The 25,321-nt window shown below is 39.4% G+C and overlaps 1 protein-coding gene across 1 annotated transcript in view; it reads right to left on the bottom strand.

Moving 5' to 3' along the window:
* Positions 1 to 15,830, bottom strand: part of LOC106908648 (dedicator of cytokinesis protein 3-like) — a gene marked incomplete at its 5' end in the record, with an annotated part of 46,216 nt that extends 30,386 nt beyond the window's left edge. Inside the window, 8 exons of the mRNA XM_088007530.1 lie at positions 459 to 540; positions 720 to 874; positions 2,738 to 2,779; positions 4,054 to 4,138; positions 4,955 to 5,103; positions 7,420 to 7,516; positions 15,293 to 15,338; positions 15,713 to 15,830. Of these exons, the coding sequence (XP_087863656.1) occupies positions 459 to 540; positions 720 to 874; positions 2,738 to 2,779; positions 4,054 to 4,138; positions 4,955 to 5,103; positions 7,420 to 7,516; positions 15,293 to 15,338; positions 15,713 to 15,830 (774 nt within the window). The remainder of the gene's footprint in view (positions 1 to 458; positions 541 to 719; positions 875 to 2,737; positions 2,780 to 4,053; positions 4,139 to 4,954; positions 5,104 to 7,419; positions 7,517 to 15,292; positions 15,339 to 15,712) is intronic.
* Between the last annotated feature and the right edge of the window lie 9,491 nt (positions 15,831 to 25,321).

Raw genomic sequence — 25,321 nt, 5'->3', positions numbered from 1 at the left:
ACCTGCAAATATTATCTATAGATTTAACAAGTAGGCCAACAATGAATTCCCTATATAGCCTGTTTAGCGATATGTTTCGACGGTAAAAGTTGAAAATGTATTGTAAGGATTGGGTTATTTCCCACTTACTCATTTAATGTTGTAGTCATACCCAGTGAACCATGTTTTCAACATGCTGTACAAGTTAACATTAATTTAAAGTCAAAATTTGCTCATTCTTGCTAACTTTAGCTCAAAATTCTGAGATACAATATTGTCTAAAAAATTAAGAGCTCTGAGGCCCTCTACTGGTCTGGAGGCCCTAACTATACAGGTTCACTTATCTCCTCAGCCACCTTTTGAATGTAAAAAAAAAAAAAAAAAATGGCGTGTAAATATATCATGACAAAATACGATCATTTTCAAGGTCTGGGAACATTTTCACAAGGCATCAAATGTCAAAATAGAAAGTTTCTCACCGTAAAGAGTGCACAAAGGCGATCAACTTTCTCTGGATTCTTTGGTCCTCCATTTTTATTCAGTTTCACCATGAACTTCTCACTGCAAGAGAAGCCAATTCACAGTTTCAGAGAGTCTGTCAGCCACAAAGTGCCTAAGTCAATCTGCTGGACTGAGACAGCGTGTGTGTCTAACTGTGTCTGTCAGCTTATGCACACATACAGTATGTACTGTGGGGCCAATGGAGGCTGCTCTATTAGCATTTGGATTGGTATGTGTACCTGATTTGTTTGGCTTCACGAGAGTCATATAGAGAGAAGAAGACATCTGCGTCTTCACTGATGCTGTTGTAGGTGAAGCTCTTCAGATTGATGAAGAGGTGGTGTGACACAGGGATGCGACAACCATCGCCATGGCGCTGCCTCATGCTGTCACCCTGGTAATTAAGAGGAAAGTGACCGCTAACAAGTCAAATTTATGCCAAAGACAGTCAAACATTTGTCCTTTTTATATGATGAAATAAATAAATACATGTGTATTTTCTTTTCTGCCATACTGTACAGTGAGTTTTGCCCAAATTAGCCATTTAATTAAGCAGCTACTCATGGAAACATGATACGCTCTGATTAAGGACTTCTTTGAGCAGCGATGCACCAATCAGTCAGAAAGTTTTCCCTTGATCAGCTATTCCTGATGGAACAATCAGTCTCTTTTTTACTGCTAAATAAATGCATAAGAACGGAAAAATTCAACCTCATATGGTTTGTACATGCATCATCAAACTCCTTGTTGTTTGGTTCGCTTTGATTTGAGATCAGTAAAAACCATTTGAAGGTTAGAAAAACATGCTTTGATGAATAAGTGGTGATAATCAGGCAGTTTCTTTTTTTCATTTTACAAGTTAGTTTGTCCTTCTTAAAGAACACAAAACAACAGATATGGGTCTAAATATGGAAAAAAGAACATTTTGTGCAACAATAAGCCCTGCTCTGTTTTTGAAGAATGCATTGCTTTCGTTAAGCTAACTGTTTTTGTTAAGTTCTTACTCATTGAGAGTCATACATACAGTATGAATTACATACTGTATGTAATGACATCATAATCTTTCCATTTTCCAGACTGGAAAGATATAGACGTGAAGATTTAAAGTCCTATGCACATGATTGCCTCCAAATGCAAATCAGAAAATAGGTCAGAGTTCATCAAATTGAGCTGCTCTGAGCTTTTGGCATCCTGGGGTGAGTTCTTGCATCGATTCTGTACTGGCACATTATGTGTGATGTATGTCATGTAACATAGCTGTAATACTTGCACCATAGGGTTTTTAAAAAATGCCCAAAAAAGCTGTGGTACCTTGACTTTGCTGGGGTTCAAATTGTATTTGCTGCAGTGTAAAATATGTAAGAAGGTGATGCTTCCTATTCAAGCACAAGAAAGACAATCAGATGGACAAAAATCAGAATTTACTGGTCAGACCTAAAAGAAAATTGGAAATTATTTCCGGAAAGCACTAATTGGTGCAACTTTAACTTTAGGGATGCTATCTGATTATAAAGAACTATATATATTTTTTTATTTATCAAGAAACGGCTTATTCTTTGGGGCATTTTAATTAGCATTTTGCAAAATGCTAATGAACTATAGAACCTGGAGCATCTAATTTTACTTTTTATCATCAGTGTTTGTTACATTTAATAATTAAAATGAAACATCTTTTTCCATGTATACATAACTTTAAAAGAAAATTTAAACCTATTAAAGTTGAAAATTGATGGACAAGACTGACTGGTGCATCTCCAGTTTTGTTTTCTGTATTACTTTGATTTTTACAAACGACAACAATCATAAACGATAAAGCTTTCTTAATTTTACTTTCGTTTCACAGTATAAGGTAGATTTAAGAAAAAACACCTAACAGCTTAAAATATTGCACCACGTTTGATTTGGATACACAAAACATGTAGCAAAAACAGAAAACTGAGATCACAAAGCTGCATATTGCCACAGAATGCTCACACACCAGAAAAATTTAGTGGACAAAGTATTCTCAGTTGGGGGCATGAACTGGGGCATATGTGATCCCAGTGGGAATCAATGCCCCTCACCCTTTGGTCTGAGTAACTCAGAGGCCACCAGTAATATGCTGCAGGAAAACCAAAACTGAAGTCTAGAAGTGATATGGATATTCTTCTGTTACATATTCTTTCAGAAAACAGATTTAAAATGGGAGTTGAGAAGAGATGAAGAGGATAAAAAGTGTGACAATTTGATAAATAAAGAGCGTTAAAAACAACTGTACCTGGTTTGTGCTTTGCTGACCACAGTGTCTGCTGGATACATGCTAAAAAAAAACGTACATTTCAAAGGAAAGAAGTGTTAGATCCCTCTATTCAGTTTTTACACATCCCACACAGCCCTGAACTTATTTACATTACAGCAGCCTCAGAAGCACTATAAGGGCCTGATGATGCCTCTCTCGATTCTTCAAATCTGACAAGATTTCACCTACGTATGCTGCACAACGGCTACACTAGCGTTCCTGCAGAGCAAAGAGAAGCCCACACGAGGCGAAACGTGAGCATGTGGGCAGGGGAATAGGACAAAGCCGGCATCGCCCCCACACATACACTCACAGGCGAAGCGCTCTCTGCTCGGCAGCCTGAGAGAACACCCATATCCGAAGAGGCGCCAAGGCCTTGTGCCCTGCCAAAGACAAGCTCACTTTCATCACCAGAGTCAGGAGGCTTTCTGGCAACGAGCAGCTACACTGTTGTTTCTGCACAGAGCATTTAGTGCACAAACATTCTGCGTGTAAAGCTGAGAAACATGGCAATGGGATAATGGGAGGCTGCAGGGCAGTTGGACAATGTTTTCACCAGCATATGGAGCTGCAGCTACTGACCAGAAAGGATCTCCCTCCTAGATAACAGTCTCTAGCAGAATTACATTAGATTTCATAACATCTGTGCTGTAATGTTTCTAAAATTGGATCTGCTTCAGTAAGTCTTCTCTCTCTCTCTCTCTCTCCCTGGTTGTGTATAGGTTTGGAAGTCCCACATCACTACAACTAAACTACATTGGAGCCATTATTTATTTATAGAAGCGTGTCTCTCAAGTGGCTTTTGGCTTGGAAAATATGTAATTTATGTTTAAAAATGTTTATGTGTGGGCTTTCCTATAGCTCCACTAGGGGCTGTCACTTTGCATTATGTTTGCATTCACAGCAAACCATCAAACTTGCGAGAATCACATGCATGCAATAAAGGCACAAGCTGACAGAACATGAGATGGCTCCGAAGGCAAAATCGTGCTCTCTCACTCACTGTTTTTTTTTTTTGTTTTGTTTTGTTTTTGAGTCATCTTCTTATGGATGGTTTGATAATCAGTACATTCACACATCCCTAGACATCCAACAACACTTTCCTGTCTGAAAATCCCAGTGGTGCAATAGCACAAAGGTACACTGTAGGTACAAGAGCTCATAGTGTGCTAGTCACTTAGTCATTGCTATAAATACACTTAATGCAAGCTGCAGGGACACTTTATCACCATTTCACAGTCCAAGAAGCGGACATGTATTTGAAACATGTGAAAGATGAGCAGTAATTTTTTTACCAGTTTGTATAACTCCGACACGCTGATCTGATCCGGATCCACCATTTCAAACTCTTTTCTGGGAACGAGGTCGAGGCCGAGGTGCCTGATAGAAAATAATCAATGGGAATAAAACAAAGAGAGAGAGAGAGAGAAAAAAAAGCACATTACAGGTGTTAGACATGTTCACTTATCGGGCATGACATTGTGACCACCAGGCTAATTGTGTGTTAGTCCCTCTTTTGGGAACAACTTAAGACTTCATGGAAATAAACCTGGAACAGTATGTAAATTTAATGGTGCATTAACATTCATATACAGTCTACGTTTATACAGCATAATGAATTTCCTAAAGTAGGCAAGATCCTGTAGCTTCAAAGGCTTAAATAATATCTATGTAGACATTACCCTTTTTTAACCATAAAATCAGATCAGAACTATTCTCTGATCCCTGCTCATTGCATACTTCAGCGATGCTACAAGCAAAGTATGACACATCACAGACTCTGTGACTTTTTCTGCTCTTTCAGGCACTTCAGTTGGACAAAAGAGTGTATTAATGTACAATCTTATTCAAACTAATGCTCCTGAGCTGAATCCCTCATATCTTTTTTTTTTCTCTCTCTTACAGATCCCTGAGAAAGCTCAGCTGGAGTTTGAAGAAGATGACTGTAAAGTTCCTGCAGGCGGATTTGCATTGACTATAAGCAGCTTCAGAGTCACTGATCTTCTAAATGACCATGAAATTCCATCAGTGAGGTACCGCCGCACACCCACATCCTGCGCTGTACATCACCCTGCTGCCAAAATATAAAAACTGATTCTTCTGGAGCCAACAATTAGGAACAAATGTTTACAGTCGAGGATGCCGTCAATTTGCCACACTCACTTGATTAAACACAGTTGTCAAGTTATTACTCACTCGTTTCCCCAGTCCAGCCGTACGGTGATGTGCCTCTTGATCTCACGAGTCTGGTCCTGAGCGAGGTGGCCCTGGATGAGCTGCCGACGCAGGTCGATGAGCTCGTTCATCACATGGCGCAGTTTATGAAACAGATCCACCTTGTGTTTCTATTAAAGAAGCCGAAGACGACTCGGTTAAGACATAAACAGGTTAACTAAGCTAAAGAATGGTAGCAGGAAAACTATAATTATGTAACAGCAGCAGGATCACTATATAATATAAATTCACCCAAAGACGTTTTTACTTTTTGGCCACTCAAATGCTTTCGACCAGAGGTGCCAAATTAATTTTGTTTTTGGGCCATGTCAAGATCACGAATGTCCTCAAAGGACAGAATGTATTGTTAAAAGCAAATTGTTAAAATATTAATAGACTACTCTGCATCTGATGAGTACATTTTAAAATTGAACATCTTTTAATATTGATGTAATTTGGATAGCATTTAAGCACTAAACTAGAATCTTGAAATTTCTATTTACGTGGCTCTCTTGAGACTAAAGGCCACAGAAAAACTTCTGGCGGGCTGGATGTGGACCCTGAACCTTGATTTTGAAACATGTGCTCTAGACCGTCAAACAATGTGTTAGACCAAGATAACCTGCGCAAATGGCATCCTTTTCACGTCGCTTTGGAAGAACTTAGCCCACAGTCATTTGCTAAATTGTTTGAGTCACATCAGATAGTTTTTCAGCAATTGGGAAGGCATGCTAGAAATAAATTACCTTTTGTCAAAATATCACAAACTGCAACCTGTTGAGTTTGCTGAAAGTGGGATTTATACTGTAAGCATATGTTTTGTTCAGATGAGACAGATATTTTGCAGCAGCAAACATTTAAAGCTGCTGAATATTAATTCACATGTGCAAACCGACACCAAATGTACTCAACAAACACAAAATCAAACTTTTGTCAAGTATTTAAAGTTTTTTTGTTGTTCCATAGGGTGCCATATTTAAAGACACTGTATATCCATAGTTAGGTCTCTGTTGTTTAGCTTATAGGTGATAGCTTCTAAGTAGATGGGAAGAGTCCTGTTTTGCATGTATGAATGAAGCTGATACTGGCAACATGTCTGCATCTAAGTAGGTCTGTGTCCACAATCAAGACAATAAAGCCTCGTTTAAGGTGCTCTGATCCACTCCTCTGCCAGCATATGTAAGTCCTATAAGTCGTATAACTGTGTTTTGAGCCCACAGGTTTTGTTAATGAACTAATTAAGCAGAACAAACTTCCCTTACATGTCTGCTCTGACCTCAACATAATTTCATCATCATTTCTCATAAACCAAGGACAACACTTTTAATTTCTCTATGTTCTGTTTTCCCTAATGGTACGTCAAGCCACATTAGCACCCAGGTTTGTTTACATAAATGCAAAGATTAAGTGCTCCACAATGGCCATGTAAGTTTAATGAGGATAAACACTGCATGTTCTCATAGGCTGCTGGCTGGTGAAAACAAAGAAAATTGTCAGGGTTGATGAGTCCTTTTGGGCCTCGCTTCTGTAGGGCTAATTACGCACATTGTAAGAAATACACAGTTATGCTTAGGTCATTGCTCCCTGAAGTAACACCATCAAACCTAATAGGCAACAGTGAGGTGAAACCTACAAACATCTACCCAGTGCAACATCCTATTATTATGGATGGGACTGTAGCAACACGGCCCATTCCACTCAGGGGGTGGGCACAAAACAAGCACAGTTAAATCAAGGCTTCACATTAGTCAAGCTTCAGTGGAAGTTACATCATCACACCAATGCCTCCGGCTGCTTAGCTGCTCAGAGCATGAGCAGTCCTCAGTGAAAGGTTATGTAAAAACTCAGAGCCAGCTCTGCAACGTAGCCACTCAGCTCCAATCTCTAAACCCCACCAACCACGTCTGCCTGCCCCCTCGACACTTAGTGGGATTAAAGATGCTCTGGTTTCCCAGTAATCACTTTTTCCCCCCAACAAGTAAAGCCTGACTAGAGTCAGTGGATCTTAAGAGGATGCAGTAGCTGCATGAAGCAGCCCAGGATCAATCAATGCCGGAAAGACGCACCATGAAATAGGACACGGCGGCCTTTATCTGCCCAAACACGAGCTCTAGTCCCATGTTGTAAATATAGATACATATTTTTCAAATATTTATTGTAAAGAAAGTTCAGCCCACTGGTCAGATCAATATGCTGTGAGACAGAAACTTAAGGGACTTCCACTGTAATATTTTATGTAAATACCTAGTTCTGCAGTTTAGGTAAAGCAAAACGCCTCCATCAGAACCCCCTATCCTGCCTAGAAATGCAAATTACACAACAATTTATGCAGTTTCCTTGCCCTTGATGTTTTAGCTCCCTTGGATATCTGAGTAGAGTTAAAACCGCACACGCTGTTATTGTTTTATGTCCTTTCGCAAAATGTGCTGTAACACATAGCTACTGACCACATAGAGCTGCTTCCACAGAATGCCCCATTCCTGCAGCGTTGAGGTGGTCTCTGTGATGATGGGATCCTCCAGAGGCACCACTGTCTCACACAGCCTGGAGTGAAAATGGAGAAGAAGAAAAAAATATATGTTTAAATTACACATTGCTTTTCACATGTTGCATGTTATGACTCCAAGTGTTCCAATAACATAGACACAAATGGTAATAATTGGTGAAGAAATAGGGCTGCACAGTGGAGCAGCTGGTAGAAATGTTCCTTTGCAGCAAGAATGTCCTGGGTTCAAATCCCCAGGACCGAGACCCTGGGATCTTTCTGCATGGAGTTTGCATGTTCTCCCCATGCTGCCTCCCACAGTCTAAAACCATGAATGTTTTAGACTGTGAATTGCCCTTTGGTGTGTGTGTGCGTGTGTGTGTGTGTGTGTGTCGAGATACAGTAACCTCCAAGTTACAGTCCTTAAGCTTCTCCACTGTTGCCACAATACAAACTTCAGTACGTTTGTTTATGGGGAAACACTCTGAAGTCCAACCTTATGAAGTGATAACAATACAGGGCGGATTCTCAGCTCTAAGGTATATAGCTCGCTCTCCACTTAACTGAATTACGAACCTCAAACAACATCAACAAACATCTCTGGCACAGGAAAGAAATGAGCTGATGACAGATTTTCTACCTGTAGCATCCAAACATGACATAAAATGCAACTTAGAGGAAAAGAGATTTTCCTCACAGCTGTCTGTGCTACATTCAGGTACTTTTGAGACAATTTGACTTAAAGATGTGTTATTGTAATAAATGGGCAAAATCTTGCTTAAACATTTTTTTTTAATCAACACTGATTACTCTCCAGTGGTTACATTGTTGTATAAGCTATCTACCGAAGCACTGCTAATGCCTCGTAGGGTTTGACCAACTGCCATATTAATCTGCCATATTAAAATGTTTACCTTCCTTAAGGACAATTATGCTAAACATACAGCCAGAGCTGCAGACCAGTCATTAAGCTAAAACATGGAGTGATGTCAAAAGGCGACATCACATTTTCACACCATTTTAAATGTACCTAAAAGACAACATAAGTACACAAAATGCAGTTCCTAAATGAAGGTGTTTATTGTTAAAAGAGAAAAAAATCTAAACTTGACCCTGCATAAATTGCCGATTTACGTGATTTACGTCTCAACCTCCAAATTTATGGTATAATTTCTAACATATGCACACACAGAGATCATGAAATTGTGGAGTTCACCATTGCCTGAAATGTTAACATGCAGATTAAGAAGGCGAGAGATCCCTAAATCATTTTTATTACAGCACTAGCTGCTCTTCTTTCTGAACCAGGGCTCCAACTCTGGTCGCAAGAAAACTAAAACAGGCTTTTCTGTGTAACCTATCAACCAATGAAACCCAGTATTCCAACACAAATGCTGCAAAACATTATTATATTTCTAGACAGAAATATGAATTAGTCTGGTTATAGACAGAATATTTAACAATGCGCTAAATTAAAAAAAAAAACAGATATTCCTTCCGTGTTTCCACATTCATCATGTGGTCGCTCAGAATGTTATACTGACCACAGCAAACATTTAGCATTATTCGTCCATAGCTTGCATCACTTTTCTGATACGATTATGTGACAAAGAGGAGGCCTCTCCAAATGTTTGATTCATTTATTTTCTAGAAAGTATGAGTAATTTGGTAACAGGAAACACATCAGTAAAGGTCAGATCTCTTGTGGTGCTTTGCACTTTGCTCGCAAAGCTCTTGAGTGTGCTGCAGAGAATTAAATGTAGCACTGCATAAAGTTTATAGTACCAGGCGAGCATCTCCATCTGTAACACAGTGTGGGTGGCTGATTGTCTTTGGCAGGGATGCTTTGGGAAAACTACGCAGATGCAGTAGGTGTGTCACCTCATTAACTTCATTAAACAGTGAAGCAAATTTCCCAAAGAGCAGATTTCCCAAAGAACTGCTCCCGCAGCGAGGAAGTATAATAATGTGTATCTGAAAGTCTGCACTTTTACTTGTTTGAGTGAGAAGCCTTCCTTTCTTGCAGCACAATTAGAGGACAAAGTTACAGTGCCTTGTAAAGTGTTCTTACCCCGTGAACAAAGCGTGTGGATACTCCTTCAAGGTGACGTGAAACTTCTACAAAATCAAATGTCCCAGAGAATAGCCAGCCTCAGATTGTTGAGTGATGTCAAATTAAGTCAAAGAGTGAAAAGGCCTGCTAATTTTTTGTTCCTGTTCGTACTCTGATCAGTGCAACTGTGGCCAAATAATTTCTGCCCATAGTGATGTCAACATCAATGAGCTGACACTGGTGGAACTGCAAGCTGCTGTTCTGTTCAACTGGAATCGATTGTATGTGTGACAATTGATTCCAATTGACAATGGTGCTATTCAAATAAAATGAACTGCATTGGTCTCTGAAGTGTTAAATGACTAAAATTATCTGCAAACCAGTGACTTTCCTCATAATGATACTCAAGAATAGATAACAAAGATATGGTTCCCTATGATTAAAAGTGAATTACTAATCTCAGTTTGACGTACAACACATTATATTTACTTTTTGCTTAACTCTGATTGGTGGAACCCATAAAATGCCCCATGTGTCTTTAGAAGCAAAGCAAACCGGAAACATGATCCATCCACACTCACTATCAGAAGCTGGTCCGGTTCTTCTTGATGTTGGAGTTCAATTTTCATCCTCTGTCCAAAACTGGACTTGTGTGCTTTTCAGATTAATTTTTTGAGACATGTTTTATCGTGTAGATTTAGTCACATGATACATTAACAACCTGAAAACCTGGATGTCTGGCCTTTCTTTCTTTTGGTTAGCAGGAAAAAGCTCGATAACTTTTAACAAGCAGTTTTGACCAAAAAGGGAAAACAAAACAAAAACCAAGAGGATTGTCGTTTGCATGCCCTCTTCTAAAGATTTATATGAATGAAGCGACTTACCCTCTATTTGTCACTGTAGATTTCTTTAAGTGGACATAGCTGACAGGAAAAATACCCTGTGGATGGATAAAAGAGCAGAGCTGTTATAGAGTGACAGGCCTATATTAATGCCCCTGCTTTATAAAACCAAAATAGTCATTTATTATGTTAGAGTCGCAGCTTAATGTGCTTTGTGCTGCACTGGTAAAAAGAAATAATAATGGATTTTTTTTTTTCATTTTAGCTAATGACCCAAAACATACACGAAGAGTTCAGATTTCCAGCTCCTTCTTTTCTTTTTTTCATATTCTGACATTTTCTCTTGCCTGTTTACATTTTCTGCACAAAAGGAAACAACATGAAAAGCTCAAACTGCTTTTACAAATCGCAGAAACAGGAGGCAGAGCGGCCTGCAGGATTCCTATTGTGGTTCAGCTTAGCAGGGGAAAGGCCTCAGAGATTGAGTGTTCCCAGCTGCAGACGCTGAAGTTCATGCCTTTATTTTTTTGTATTCTAATCTGCCAGATGTGAAGAATTGGCCAAAGTGAGAACAAAAAGAAAAAGGAGGAAAAATTCTCTCAGCACAGTGAAACCGCACAGGCGAATGGATGTGGGCAGACTACATAACAAAATGGAGGGGTGTTGGTGAGAACTGTAAATAGCTGATGGGAGTAAAGAAGGACAGCATGTGGCTGCTAACACCTACATTTACCAGGACCTGACAGTTTTTATGCTGTCTTTAAAACAGTCCAGCACATAATAGAACAGCTCAGCCTCTAATACTTTAGACTCAAACCAAGTATGTGCAGACAGAAAAAAATGTATACAGCCCTTCGATGGATTTAAAAAAAAAAAAACCCCTGCTATTTGGGTTTCACATTAAACTCTTTATCAATATCTTCATATTGAACATTAAAGTACCAAACTGCTCTGCCTCTGTCAAACTATTATATACACAATAAGAGAACTACAAGAATTGAATGTGGGCTCCTTTGTCTTCAAACATTATTTTTGCTTGATCAAAGACATGACAATGCAAGAGGTATTGTTGCATTTGGATTGCAACAGTCACTAAGGAAAAGATGCTCATTCTTGTTCTTTTTTTTTTCCTCCCCTATCAAACCAATTCTGTGGTACAATTTCAAGTTTCAGAGGTAAGCATTTCCCCCCCCCGACAGCTCATGTTAGCACCAGAAAAATATGCTAAAATGTCTGTTTTTTTTTTTTTTTATTCTTCCTAAAGTAAGCTTTTTTTTTCTCTCTTAATCTACGCCAATATGAAAAAGAAATTTGGTACTTGCATTGAAATATAACAACTGGTGATTAAAATTATGCTTTTGTAAATGCAACTTTTGAAGTGTGGTTTAGGAAACTTCTTTTTTTGTCAAATGAAAGCTACGTTCTTTGCACTGTAAAAAAAAAAACATTCTCTCCAATTTTCAGTAAAATACAGTTGTGGTTGCTAGAATTTTACCGCATAAATATGATAAAATTTTACCATATTCGTACAGTAAAATTCTGGCAACCACAGCTGCGGGAAATGAAGAGACATTTTTTTACAGTGTAATTTGTCTGGTCACAAGGTCTCTGTGGCAAAGACAGATTTATTTCTGTGCTTCAAGTCCCTACATCACAGTGTCACAGAAGGAAATTACATTCTACTAAGTAAAGTGAGGATTATTAATATTTTTTATGATACAAAGTCTCCGACATTTACTTGCAACCCCCTTGAAAGTGCAGAAAAAACTATTTCTAAATAAATTATCTTTTATTGCAGAACTATAATGTCTGTATTTTTTTTTAGAAAATTTGACACTTGAGCTCAAATTTTATGTAGCAGACAAGAAAAACAAAACCCTACTTTAAGAAATAAATGCTTTCCACAAAATCATTGGTCCAACGACTATTGCTGCTGCTGACAATCTAAACACAATAAGTGTAAATGAGCAATATTTCCATCAATCCAATCATTATCTTCCACTTAATCTGGGATTGTGTCATAGGGGCAGCAGCCTAAGCAGAGAAACCGAGCCTTTATAATTAGAAATGATTAAACATTTCATTATTATTTGCAAAATCTAGTTGAAATTGAAATTTAAAACAGATTGCAGTTTACCTTGATGGATGGCTTCTTGGTGGAAAAGCCTCTGTACCAACCTAGAGAAAAGGCAGGACAAACATGAAGCAAGATTGTTGAGAGGAAAATGAAACTGAAAATATTCTTCTGATTTTTTTTTTTGTTCACAGTGAAAGAAAAAGTTTATTTCTTGGAAGATAAAGGTCATATTACTGTACTTTTTTCTGCAGGCGGCTAAGTTTTCTTAAAGCATAGACGGAACAGACAGATCTCTAACATATGCTAGGTCATCTGTTAGCAAAGCTTCATTAAATGTAATAGCTTTCTGGATGCTTCTTGCAGTTTCACACTTAAATCTGCCGTATCTAAAACACAGCCATTATCAGCGTGCATGTCTTCATATTCTAGTTGTGTAGCATTTCAGCAGCATTAAAGTGGGACTATTAATGTTTTGACTTCTGTTCTTTGTTTTTGAGCTATTTAGTTGATGTTTTTGCCATTGCCGGATGGCTCGCAGTTGTTGGGTAGAAAGTAGTGTCAGTCTCTTCTTTTAAATCCCACAAAATGTTTTTGGTCGTGAATTTGTTCTTCACCGTGGGAGAAAATGGATGTGAGAAGTGACAGAGTGTAAAAAGTGTGAAATGTGTGAGACTTGACAGCCCTGGTTTTTTAAGACTGCTCCATTAGTTCTTTTTAATACTGCAACATTTGTCTGCTTTGAGTTGTGCCATCAAATGTAGTTTTATCTTTTCTTCCAGACTGACAAAGAGAACTTGACTCAAGGTTCCACATGTCTTCAAAGGCATTTTTTTTACTTGACCCATATATTGTAATTTACAAGAACTTTGCACTATTATTTACACACATAAAAATAATTCGACCACAGTAGTAAGTTGGAGTTTGCAGTTTTGTGTGGAATTAAACAGATGCAATGAAACAGCTGCAACTTGTTGTGTTTATAACTAACGGAAATAAGGTGGTCAAGTTTTGGAAACTTATTCCCTTAGCTCATACGCTTAACATTTATATAATTTCTTTAATCCAAATGCGGCTGGAACATAAGGTCTATTAATGAAACATTGGGTCAAAAGCTGTGACTCAGTTTGCTGGGCTGGAGGAGAAATTAAAAGGAGTTTCATTCGACTTCTCAGGTGGGGTGGTCATCCTGAACGATACCACAAGCTGGTGAAACTTTAGTGGATCTTTTCCACAGAAAGCTGCGTAACGTTAATGTGAGTCAGTTGTGTGAATGACTTTAGATGACAATAGAGAATGTGTTTGTTCATTAGCATTAGCATTTTACCTACTATAAGCACAACACAGTGCTAGTTATGTCAAACATTTACTTTGACCAAAATATTGATGTAACGTCAATATAAACCGACTATTTTTATTGTCTTTATATTTCTTTGCAATTTTCTTTGAGAATGTTTTTGTTGTTTTTCTTCGAGCTGGGTCAAACCCATAACCCGACTCTGCTGTGTTGAGCTGTGCTGGTCCGTGTCTGACCGAGGAATGACTTAATAAAACAAGGTTTTAAGGGTTTGATATGCATGAATCTGAGTGGCCACTATGTGGGCCAGCATGTCTTTTGTCCTGTTCCTTGAAAGAAGTGATTCTGTTTTCCCAGTAGTGTCTGATTCTTCCATGTAATTGCTGTTCCTGCCAAAAGGTGACTCATCACTAGAGAGCAGTGCTTCCAGTTTACTGTAAAAAAAAAAAAAAAAAAAGAAAAGAAAAAAAAAGAAGAAGCAACCTCTGCGCATCATTTGAAACATTGGCAGAGTTGGGACAAAAAGAGAATGACTTTCGGTTAGTCATCATGACTTGTGTGATACTACCTACAGTGAACTGGCTTATTTGGACCAGCACTAAGCACACCAAACAAGCAAAAGAAGACATATTTTTAATAAAGGTCATTATCTTTTTATTGCTAAATGATAAGCTTCTAAAAGAAAATCCTATTTGGAAATTAGACCCTGAAGTAAATGTATTAGTAATTTGGTTGAAAGGAACTGAGAATAGTCCCTGGAAGCTGAGTTGAATGCACAGAGTAAACTTGATCTCTGTACAAGTGCAAGATTTTGACACATAATCCCATTCATGTGACATAAGCAGTGTCTAACTGTCCAGACTAAAGCTGGTCCTTAGACTTATGAAAATAATACTCGTAAATATTGAGGCATACACTTTTAATATATAAACATCAAGTAAAAAGGTTAGCTTAGCAATTCAGTCAGATTTATTTTCTGAGGCCTCCAATTCACAAGTAATGACATGGACAAACCAGCAGCTATGATATACATCCTCACTATGATTCTGTCACACATTGTTACTGTTGGACCACCTGGTCAAAAACCACAACCTTTATGTAAACAAACACTCAAAGTTTTCTGATGAGAAACGTTTTGATCGTTGTTCATTGATAGAATATTATGGCGCTATCAAATCCGTAAGTGTTTGTCGGATGTATTAGTTTGTTTCTGGTTTGACTTCTCAACTTGGCCAGTTTTGGTAACATCTTCTAATGATCAAACAACAAGTGCGGTGAGAAGAAATTATGCTATTGCTATTAATAATTTTTTTTGTTTTTTATATGTTCATAACTTATATTTTATGTGACGGGCCAATATCAAGCAGCACATAATTATTGAAGAGGAAGGAAAATGATGCATTTTGAAAGTTTTTGGCAATTCAAAATCTAAAGAGTGACTCCCTGCTTTTTGATTTGTGTCCACACAACATAATGCCTCTGCCACCACCATGTTTCACTGCGGGGAAAGTGCGTTTAGGGTGGCGTTCAGATTTTTGTTTTCTACCTTAAATAATGTTTTGGTCTCACCTGGCCTTTGCACCATTTTTCCCCATATTTGCTGGCATGTAGCAAACTGCACACAAGAGAACATTTTGTTTACAAATGCTCTCCACAGAACATGTGAGGCCTTCGCAGGATGGATATATTTATAATCACACACACAGATTGATCCTGTTCACTTAACCAGATAATGTCTGAATACAGTTGGCTGCATTGGCGTTAAATTAGAGGCATCAGAACCAAGGCGGCTGAATATAAACGCATGCCAAACCTGTATATTTTTTCTTCGTGATTACACTTTGTGCTGTTCCATCAGCACAAACTAAGTGGTGTTTTTACTTACGACAGAACGTGAAAAATGTCAAGGGGGGATACGATAATTCACTCAGCTGTTTATTAGTGCCCACAGTCGGAGTTAAATCATCTCATAAACTCAAATGCTTTCACTGAATATTTGAGTGCTTTTACCGTCAAACTTCTCCAGAATCTGGACGGTTTCTCCCAGCTCCAGGACGAGAGCCTGACATATTGGTGACCGGAAGTTGCAGATCACTGTGCAGAGTAGAAAAGGGGGGGTGGGTCAGGAGGTGTTGAACAGGACAGACAAAACCGGTAAGAAAACTTTGTGCAGCCGTTATCAGTAATGGTAATAGACTAAATCTTCCTTTTTAGCTTAACTGAGAAATATGTCTCCACAGAGTGTTTTTGTTTTTTTTGTTTTTTTTTTTTAATTGCAGCAATGCAGTCGGTGCAGCTTTTTATTAAACCGATTCATCCAAAAATATAAACACACACGGCGCCACACGCGTAGCGCCAGTGCTCAGTGAACTGTAAACAAACTGCCACTCTACGAGGTAATTAATTGTTAAGCAACCTGATTTTGAGCAATGTTACGTCAAATTAACTACCTCCCAGAATAGAGCCCACACAAAGTGCTAGATTATCAGGCTTAACGGCGATTATTCGCAGGATGGTATTAGCATAAATCCTCCATGACACCTTCGTTTTTGTGGGATCCTGCAGCCTCTGACCATACAAAGAAGCATCCTGTGACTCAAACGCTGATGACATGATTATTCTTCAGAGGGTATATGCTACAGTAAAGGCCTTGACAACTGCACTGCCTCTGGAGTCTGCCTTTATCTGTGCAGCACTGCGACTCGGGGAACATGAGCTACGCAACAAAACGCCACAGAAGCCTCAGTAAAGACAGACGTGTTTGACAAGGATGCTGCGCCACTGATGATTTAAAAAAAAAAAAAAAAAAAAAAAACCTACAAATGGAGGCCCTTAAAGGAGAGTTTGGTGTGAATCATTATGGTAACGAACTAGCCAGGGGACTTAGTGAGGGGGAGGAGAGAAAGGAGGGGCTTGTCCTCGGCTCTGTTTGCTTGTTGGAGGGAAACGAGTGTTCAGTTCCTGCGCTCGGGTAACTATGGGAACAGATCGTCCACAAACTGGAGGGCTTTCTTCACTGTAACTGCTGCGGGGATCTGGGCATTTTACAAATCAGCAAGCTTACGAACGCTGACTTTAGACGGGCATGTGTTAAAGGGAGAGAGGTAAAAATGTCCTCAAGAAGACTCTCGTCACCTTTTCCGTTCTGCACCAGCCCTTTTTCCAGCCATGACTGAGTAGCTCCCATTTGAGCGCCCTGCTCTTCAGTGACCTTTATTTCATTTGAACTGCAAACCTTCGCGCTCACCATCTGAACACTCTCTGGCACAGGTCACACCAGGAGAAGATGAGACATTTAAGAGAGCTTTCAAACACCATATGGGCTTCGTGTTTTCATCACTTCAATTTGTGTACAAGCACACAGACACACACACACACACACACACACACAGCTAATTTTGCCTGTGGAGATTTACAAAAACCAAACAAATTTCTTCATTAGACTTCAACATGTTGAACGTAGGATGTTGGACGGACTGATGGGACATGGAGTTAAAAAAAAAAATGTTGGCAAAAGCAAACATTTCTACCGAGCAACAGCGTTTCAGTCCAGACTGTATCTGCATTTAGCTGAATTCGACGGTCACATGGGATCCGATGGCTACTGTTGTGTAACCGGCAACTGACTGAAGTGAGCAGAAGGAGGAACCTCCTGCGCTCAACTGCTCCCTCAGTGGCCATCACGAAATGTTGTCATGCAAAGTATTAATATCCATGGAGTTTTCTGTTTTGTTTTGTTTTGTTTTGTTTTGTTTTATAAGCAGAAGATAATGGATGGACAGAGAGGTGGATGAAAAACTGTGGTGACAGTGGGAATAGTAGTCATGTTGTAGTTTGAAAGTTATGGGTCTTTCCACAGGTTCTCAGATGGATGCAGGTCTGGACTTCGACTAGGCCATCCAAACACATGAATGTGTTTTAATCTAAACCAGTCCGTCGTAACTCTGACTGCAGTCCAGCTTCTCTGTCTCTGATAACCCCACAGCATGATGCTGCCAGCACCATGTTCCACTGACAGTATGGTGTACTTAGCTGAACTCCTGGTAGGTTTGTAGATATATTAATGTTTTCAGGTGATGGATGGAACAGTGCAAACTAAACTCTGCTTTCAACCGGTCTACCACTTTATACTTGACCTGTCTGTGATGTTTCTTGCTCTTTATGAGGTATTTGTTCACTACTTACTCATAGGTAGCCTCTATTAAATAAATAATTAGCAGTTGCTAGGTTTAGTTTTTATTTATTAATCAGGATAAAGAAAAACTGAATACAAATTAACTCTAAATGTTTCAGGTTTTTTTTGTTGTTGTTTTGTTTTTTGTTTTGTTTTGTTTTTTGGGCTTATGGAATATGAAAACATTTGCAAGGCACTGGCTGGCTCTCCATCAACAGGGGTAAGTATGCGAACATCTGCACTGATTTACTGTAACCATCTAAATGTAAATCTGATCAGGAAGCCTCTTAAAGCCGCTTCCCTTAGAAGGTCCCACTGGGTGCAGATGCCGGGGAAGACCCAGAACTTGCTGAAGGGCTGATATATCATGTCTGGTCTAGGAAGCACTTGGGAAGCCTCAGGATGAACTGGATGTTGCTAGGGAGGGAGGATGTCTAGGTTCCCTGTTTACGATTTAGGCTGTTGCTGTTTGCCTGTACAGCCCTCGGTGGCCTCGCACCAGCAGCAGCAAAAGGTTTACTGTAGAGGCCAGTCACTATATGCTGGAACTGCTTCAGTCTAGGTTGGGGGGGGGAGCGGTCTTATTTTGTTGCTGGTCCAACAGCCTGGAATAGGCTGCAGGCCACCCCTGATTTGTTTGGTTTAAAGCCAACATTAAGACCCATTTATTTAAAATGTTTTTGTTGTTTAACTTTTAGTATATTTATATTTCCTTCCCTTCTTTTAACATGGTTGCATTTTTTTTTTTTACTTTTACTTAGCACTGTTTCTGTTTCATAGTGTTTTGTAGTTGTTTTTATTTTTGCAAAGCACTTCGGTCGATGTGAGGCGTCATTAGGTGATATATAAATAAATTTTGATTTGTTAAAAACATCTAACTATGAGTATGACTTTATTGCTGCTCCCATGTAGGAGAAAGCAAAAGTGCAAGGCACCAATTTTTTATTTTTATTTTTATTTTTTATTTTTATGCAAGTTCCAGTTGGAAGTAGCACCAAATTTGCTGTCTTTATTGTCACTGAAGCTGGAGCTTAGAATAAGATTTGCAGCACTGCTTATCCATCTGGTGCATATTGGAGGAAAAAAAAGTGATGAAAAAAACTGTCTTAGAGCAACAAAACAGTAAAATAAAGTGCTTTGCATGCAGAAACCTCTCTTTTTTGACTGTGTGCAAACAGGGCTGATGTGCCAGTGTGATTCACATAAGTCACCTTAAATATCTCCACTACCAGACCTCTGTAGAGGCAGAGAAGGAGGAAGAAGCTGCTGCTTCAGTCAGATTATTTCTGCCTCTAAGCAATGTTTAATGACAGGAGAAGATGGCAAAATTCTGATCCCAGATTTCACTCTTGGAAAGAAATCTTTTTTTTTTTCTTTTTTTTTTTTTAAGAAAATGATCTGCCAAATACAGGGTGCTGAATATTGGCCCTAAATTTGGAAAAATAGCAGTGGCCGTGAAAAAAATTGGGTCTGTCAATCCCAGTTTTCCTTCTCTGTTAAACATAAAAGCTGGAGAGCATCTAATAATTGTAACATGATGTTTTCGAGAGCAAAACAAGAAGAATTATTTCATTTTGAAACAATTTTTCTCTTAAATATTAAATGAAAGTCATCACAGCATATAAGCATTTTTAGCCCAGCTTTTCAAGTTTAAAATTAGCATTTAGAATATAAAAAAAATCTCCTGAAATCATCTTGGTAGAAATTACAACCAAACATCCTAAAGAACACAAATCATTTGGCACCCCTGATAAAGATGTGTAAAAAAGTTTTAAACTAATTTATCTTTATTTGCAGAGGTATAATCTCAAATCAAAGTCTAGACAAAAATCCAATCTTTAATTTGAGGAAAATAATTTAATGCTTGCTTAAATTATTTTAAGCAAGCATTAAAATGATGCTTGCTTAAAATAAGCAAGCATCATTTTAAGCTGAGCAACTAGTAGTTGCTCAGCTGTTTGCATTTCTAGGAACTTTTCTTAAATCTATGTAACTAACTCCTGTTTTGCTTTTTAAGTTGATTAACGTTTTGCATATTAGACAATTAAAAATCCACACCTGTCCGGTGTCCCAGGATATAAGCATGACAGAGACACTCGTTTTTGTTTACCAAGAGAATTCATTTTATATTTTAATATTATTTGAAGGTAAACATTATTCCTTCTTAAATCTCATGTCCTTATTCAACCTTTAAAAGCTGATCAGTGCAAATCTTGTCCCGTCAATCTTTTCAGTGCTGAACAGAAATTTACTGACATGTATAACTGATTACTAATATTTGTTCTCAGTAAATTTATTTGTAAAACAAAAAAGAAAAAAAAAAACCTTTCCAAAAATGTTTAAAAGAAAAGGGGGCGGGGGGGGGGAGGTTGCACTCCAATCACCTTGTTTTCTATAATGTCAGGTCTGAAATTTAAGTAGGACCTGCAGCTATCTTTGAATAAACCAAAGTGAATAATAAAATAAAAACTGCTGTCAGAGTACTGAGTACTATTTTCTTGAAATTTCACAATTAAAAGTTGTCAGAAATGTATCCATTAACCTTGATTCAATCTTGGTCAATTTATTAAGTCCAGCACAACATTATAAACTATCAAATCTTTATATGCTTGTCACATTGCCGTCCCCTCAGAGTTGCATGTCTTTAATAGATTTTTTTTTGTGACATTTGCAACATGGTTAAAAATATGAGGTTTTGACCTAAAGGACTCTGCCAATTAATACTGACAAGTTGTGGAAGAAAATGCAAGATTTTTTTTTTCTTTTCAAATTCTAAGAAGAAAAAATATTCAGCAGCACCTACAGTTTGTATTTCAGTGTCGTAGTTTGTGCAAGAATGGCATTATTGTGATTCGCTAATTTCATAAAATGCCGCATCGACCGCATTGCTTGTGATGACGCTGCTCAAGTGATATCTGTGTGGCAGAAGCCAGAGTCATCTGATTCATTTCAGTCTCTCATGTGGGAGGCCGCTGAATTAAAGACGACTATTTATCTAATGCAAGCTGGAAGAAATGTTGATGCTTACAGGTGGTTCAGAATCAAAAACTGAGCCACCCCAGTTGAGGCAAAGAATTTGAATTTTAAAATGAATAGCATAAGGATGAAGAATAACAGTATGAACGCTTGACTAATGGGGTGTCAATTTTAGCTGCCAAAGCAGCCCTGTGGTGTCAAGGCCTGGGCTCCACTGGAGTCTCTGGCATCTGTGCGCTGTGGCGTCTGGCACCAAGATATTTGGAGAAGATCCTTTAAGTCCTGTAAATTGTGAGGTAACCGTAGATAGATTAGATCTTCTATCCAGGAATCCCGTAGAGGCGCAATTGGATTGAGATCTGGGGAATTTGGAGCTCAAGTCAAAACCTGAAATTCACTTCATGCTCCTCAAATCGTTTCTTAACCAAGTTTGCTTTGCATCGTTGTTCTTTTGAAAGAGGCCACAGCTATTAGGGCGTTCCACCTCCACTCTGACTGGTGAGCAGCTATGAAACCTCAATGCTCAAGAAAGTCAGAGGGTCAAAATTTCTCCACTATGATACAAAAGAGTCGTTGCCTGTTATCTCTAGTGCTTGTTGTGGTTGATTCCATCAAGAGTGTTGCGCAGTTATGTTTTTATTTATTTTTTTATTTTAACGTTCCAGGTTGTCACGGATACTTTATGTGATTCATCGGGTTATTGTTGTCTTAATGTAGCAAATAAGCAAAAGCAGGGAAAAAAAAATCTTAAGGTGTGCCTGGAATATCTCACCCACTAACAGGTGTCACGATGAAAAGATGAAGTGTGTTGCTCACTTCACCTGTCAGTGGTCAAAATGTTATGTCTCATCAGTGCGAAACAGATAAAAACACAAACCATGAGATGAAGTGAAGATGATGATAGTCTATCCCAGGGGTCAGCAACCTTTTACATTCAAAGAGCCACTTTTATCCCCACTGCTACAAAAAATAAAACTTGCCAAGAGCTGCAAAAAAAACTATTTTATAAATATGTACAGAATCAAATGTTTTACTATGAAAATTGTACTATAATCCATCTCTACTTTTAGATTTTAGAACAAAATTAATTGTCTAAAACAAGAGGAAAAGAGAACAACTTTGTACAATGAAGTGAGCCTTTTCTGGAAATGTGGAAACTGAAGAAAGACAGGTAGCATAGTTTGAAGCTAGTTGGTTTTAAAAGCCTGTTGTGGATATGCAGATTTTGCATAAGAACTTACGGAAATAATAAAAAATAAATAAAAACCCTCCTAAATCAAAAACGTCCAAAATCAAAAACATGTCCTTTTTGGATTTGGAAGAACCACAGAAGAAGAGCCAAACACCCACATGTGGGTCTGGAGCAGCAGGTTGCAGACCCCCGGTCAAATGTTTCGCCATGAACTGAGAAGAATCAAAAGCGTAGTGTAGATTCTTTTACTCAGAAGCGGGACTATACTGGAAAAAGTAGGAGAACAAGGTTTTTTTTTTTTTAGCAAGGCCGCTGACTGAACCAAGGCTCTGTTGGTTATCCGTGCTGGGCATTTTGTGTGAAAGGCAACAAACAGGCAATGACAAAATCAGCAAAATAAGCTGTGGAGGTGTGCAGAATGGTGCCAATGATATCAGAGGTGAGGTGGGAGAGGGAACTGATAGCAGGCCGGTGACGGCACATGCTGCCCATCCACCTGTGTGGGCTGTCTTCTGCAGTGGTACTGGGAAAATATTGATCCTCGTGTGTCACGCATGTTACCCGAGCAGAGGAGGGGAATTCGGCGGTGATTCGTGCTGCCTTTAGCAAAGTACAGTGTGTACTTCTCTGCGTGGCGGGCTTCGCTTCACTTCCCCGCATTTCGGCACCGCGGACAGCGTCATCTCCGTCCACGGTTTCGGCACCGCGGAGAGCGCCAGGTCACTCCGCGCAGACTGATGCGGAGGCTGCGCCGAACTGTTGCTTCCCTCCCCACACGTTGACACAAACACGCACTGCTGCCGTCTTTTGCTTCAATAAAGCCCACGTAAATATATATCTTCGTTCGGGAAGATGAGCCGCAGTGCCTCAGCGGCAGATGGACGAACACATAAAATGACACGGAGGATCGGGAGTGGCGACTCTATGTGGTGTTTGGAGGCTCTTTATAAAGCGCCCATGACGAATGCGATGCCTCCAAAATAAAAAAAAATAAAAAAAAAAGTGTTCATACGTGGGCGTGTGCATGTAAGGGGGAGTATCATGTGTGAGCCAGCGTGAGTAGCCCTAACAAGCTGTGGAGCATCTGGACATGACTCATTCTCCTAATGAAAACCCGCTATAGTGTAATCACACGCTCTGCACAGCTTTGCTGCGATAGCGAGGCCGAGCAGACGATTTATAAAGACACGGAGGCATCGTCAGTTATAAATAGGTGGATTTAAGATCTTCCTTTTAAACGTGAGGCCCAGCAGCTCATCTATAGGAATACATGTTCTCCTATAGATCCATTTCCTGGTGCGTGTTGATTGTAAAACAATGTCGCAGCAGCCGCAGTAGCAGAAAAGAGCAGCTTTTTTTTTTTTTTTTTTTCAGTCCACAGGTAGACTCCAGCATCACTCCTGCCTACACCTGTTGGAGGGACGCAGTCACGATGCCCCCTCGTGGTTTCAACACGAATCGCGTCTCTCGTCCTCCACATCGCTACTGTACTCGTCTGAGAGAAGAAGGTGGTGGTGGGGGGGGGGGGAGGTTTGAAATGCCAAGCTCACGCCTTTTTCTTTCTTTCTTTCTTTTTTTTTTTACTGCAAAATCACAAAATCTAATAAACAGGAGTGCAGCCCCACCTGAAGCTGCCTTCAGCCTGCGACGGCATCTTTAAGGTGGTGGGGTCTGTAAGCTGTATCATCCCACGCAATTTCCCTTCCAATGCAGTCACTGCCGCGTATATCAGCCATTATAAGTGGCTGTGGGTTTATTATTATTATTATTATTATTGTTATTATTATTACTGGGTGTAATTGGCTTACTAATATGGAAAATAACGCGCTCCATAGTCAGTTCGAGATAAGAATGGGCAAATTATGCGCTTCTTTCTGCAACAACTGGCGGAGCGACGTATATGGGAAGCTTTAAAGAAAACCAGAGCTATCTAAAGGGCTATAACGACGAAGAAAAAGTGCCATTAACTCACCAACTCCGATTTTCTCCTCTTCTGTTGGTATCCACATATTTGATTATTTCCCCTCTGGTAGAACAAGCCACATTATGTCGTTATCGTGAGATGATGCTGCTAGGAAAAAAAGAAAAAAAAAACAGAAGAAGCAGCTACAAATGAAATAGTCTCGGCTGATCCTGTGGTTGTCCAGACTACATGTTTCGAGCGGAATATGCGCTGGGGAAAAGGCTGAAAGGCTCAGTGTCTCTGCTCTATTATGTCCCGGCGTGTGTCTCCAGTCTGATGCAGTCTCCCTGTCCACCTCATGCAACGCGCACAGACACACACAGAGACACGCAGGCACGCACACGCACGTACGCACACGGTGATCGTTTTTCTGTTTGCCACAAAAAAAAAAAAAAAAAAAAGGTGTTACTGCAGCCGCTGTTTTAAGGGGTTTCGGCTCTCCTCGCAGCCTCTTCGCGTCGCTTCTTCGCGCTTCCTCCTCGGCTGCTGCTCGGCTGGGGGCTTCCGCGCAGCGACAATTGGCCTAATCGCTCGGTAATTATAACATATTGGATGTAGCTGAAGAGCTGCGGCAGGAAATTACTGAGAAAACAGCAAAAATACCATAAGCTGCGCCATCTTCATGGTCGTCACATGACTTGTTTTGTCAACACTGATGTGTCAAAGCTTTTGCAAACGTATGCGCCTCCTCTTTTCCTCCCCGTGCGCCCCTTCTATCCATCCATCACAAACCGCTTTTTCTTCCAGCGGGGAGGGATACTGGCTGGCATTCTGCCTTTTGTGTGACTGACTGGACTTGTTACTTTGGCAGCTGCTTGGCCATAAAGTAGCTCCCGGTGTTACACATCAGGCCAGACCACCATGTGGGGAAACACCTCCTGGTTGAGTCATTTCCAAGAAGCAGAGCCACTATATAGCAGCGATGCTTTGTCATAGTGCAGTCATCCCCCACCACACTGATGGGGTGCAACTCATTTCTAAGGACAAGTTTGGTTTAATGATTTGTGAGGATGAATTTTACACGAAACTATTCACAATATCATTATCATTTATCCTTGAGGTGCCACTTACAATAAATAATCCATATTAGCGATTAGCATTTATTATTAGATATCTTTTCAATGTCTTAGTTTGTGCAACATGCACACTCCACTTTTAAAATTTCAGGTTTTGGTGTTGCAAAAAAAGATGGACTACATCTCATTTAGAACCAAAAGTGTAACAAAAGGCATAAAATGTGCTTAATTCAACTTAAAAAATACAATGTTAGATAAAACTAATAATGTTGTTGCT

The sequence above is a fragment of the Poecilia mexicana genome, unplaced genomic scaffold (genome assembly GCF_051168715.1).
Source record: "Poecilia mexicana isolate PSO_F unplaced genomic scaffold, ASM5116871v1 scaffold_7, whole genome shotgun sequence".
NCBI lineage: Eukaryota > Metazoa > Chordata > Actinopteri > Cyprinodontiformes > Poeciliidae > Poecilia > Poecilia mexicana.
Note: the sequence above shows the minus strand (reverse complement) of the source record. Positions and strands in the feature narration are given on the sequence as shown.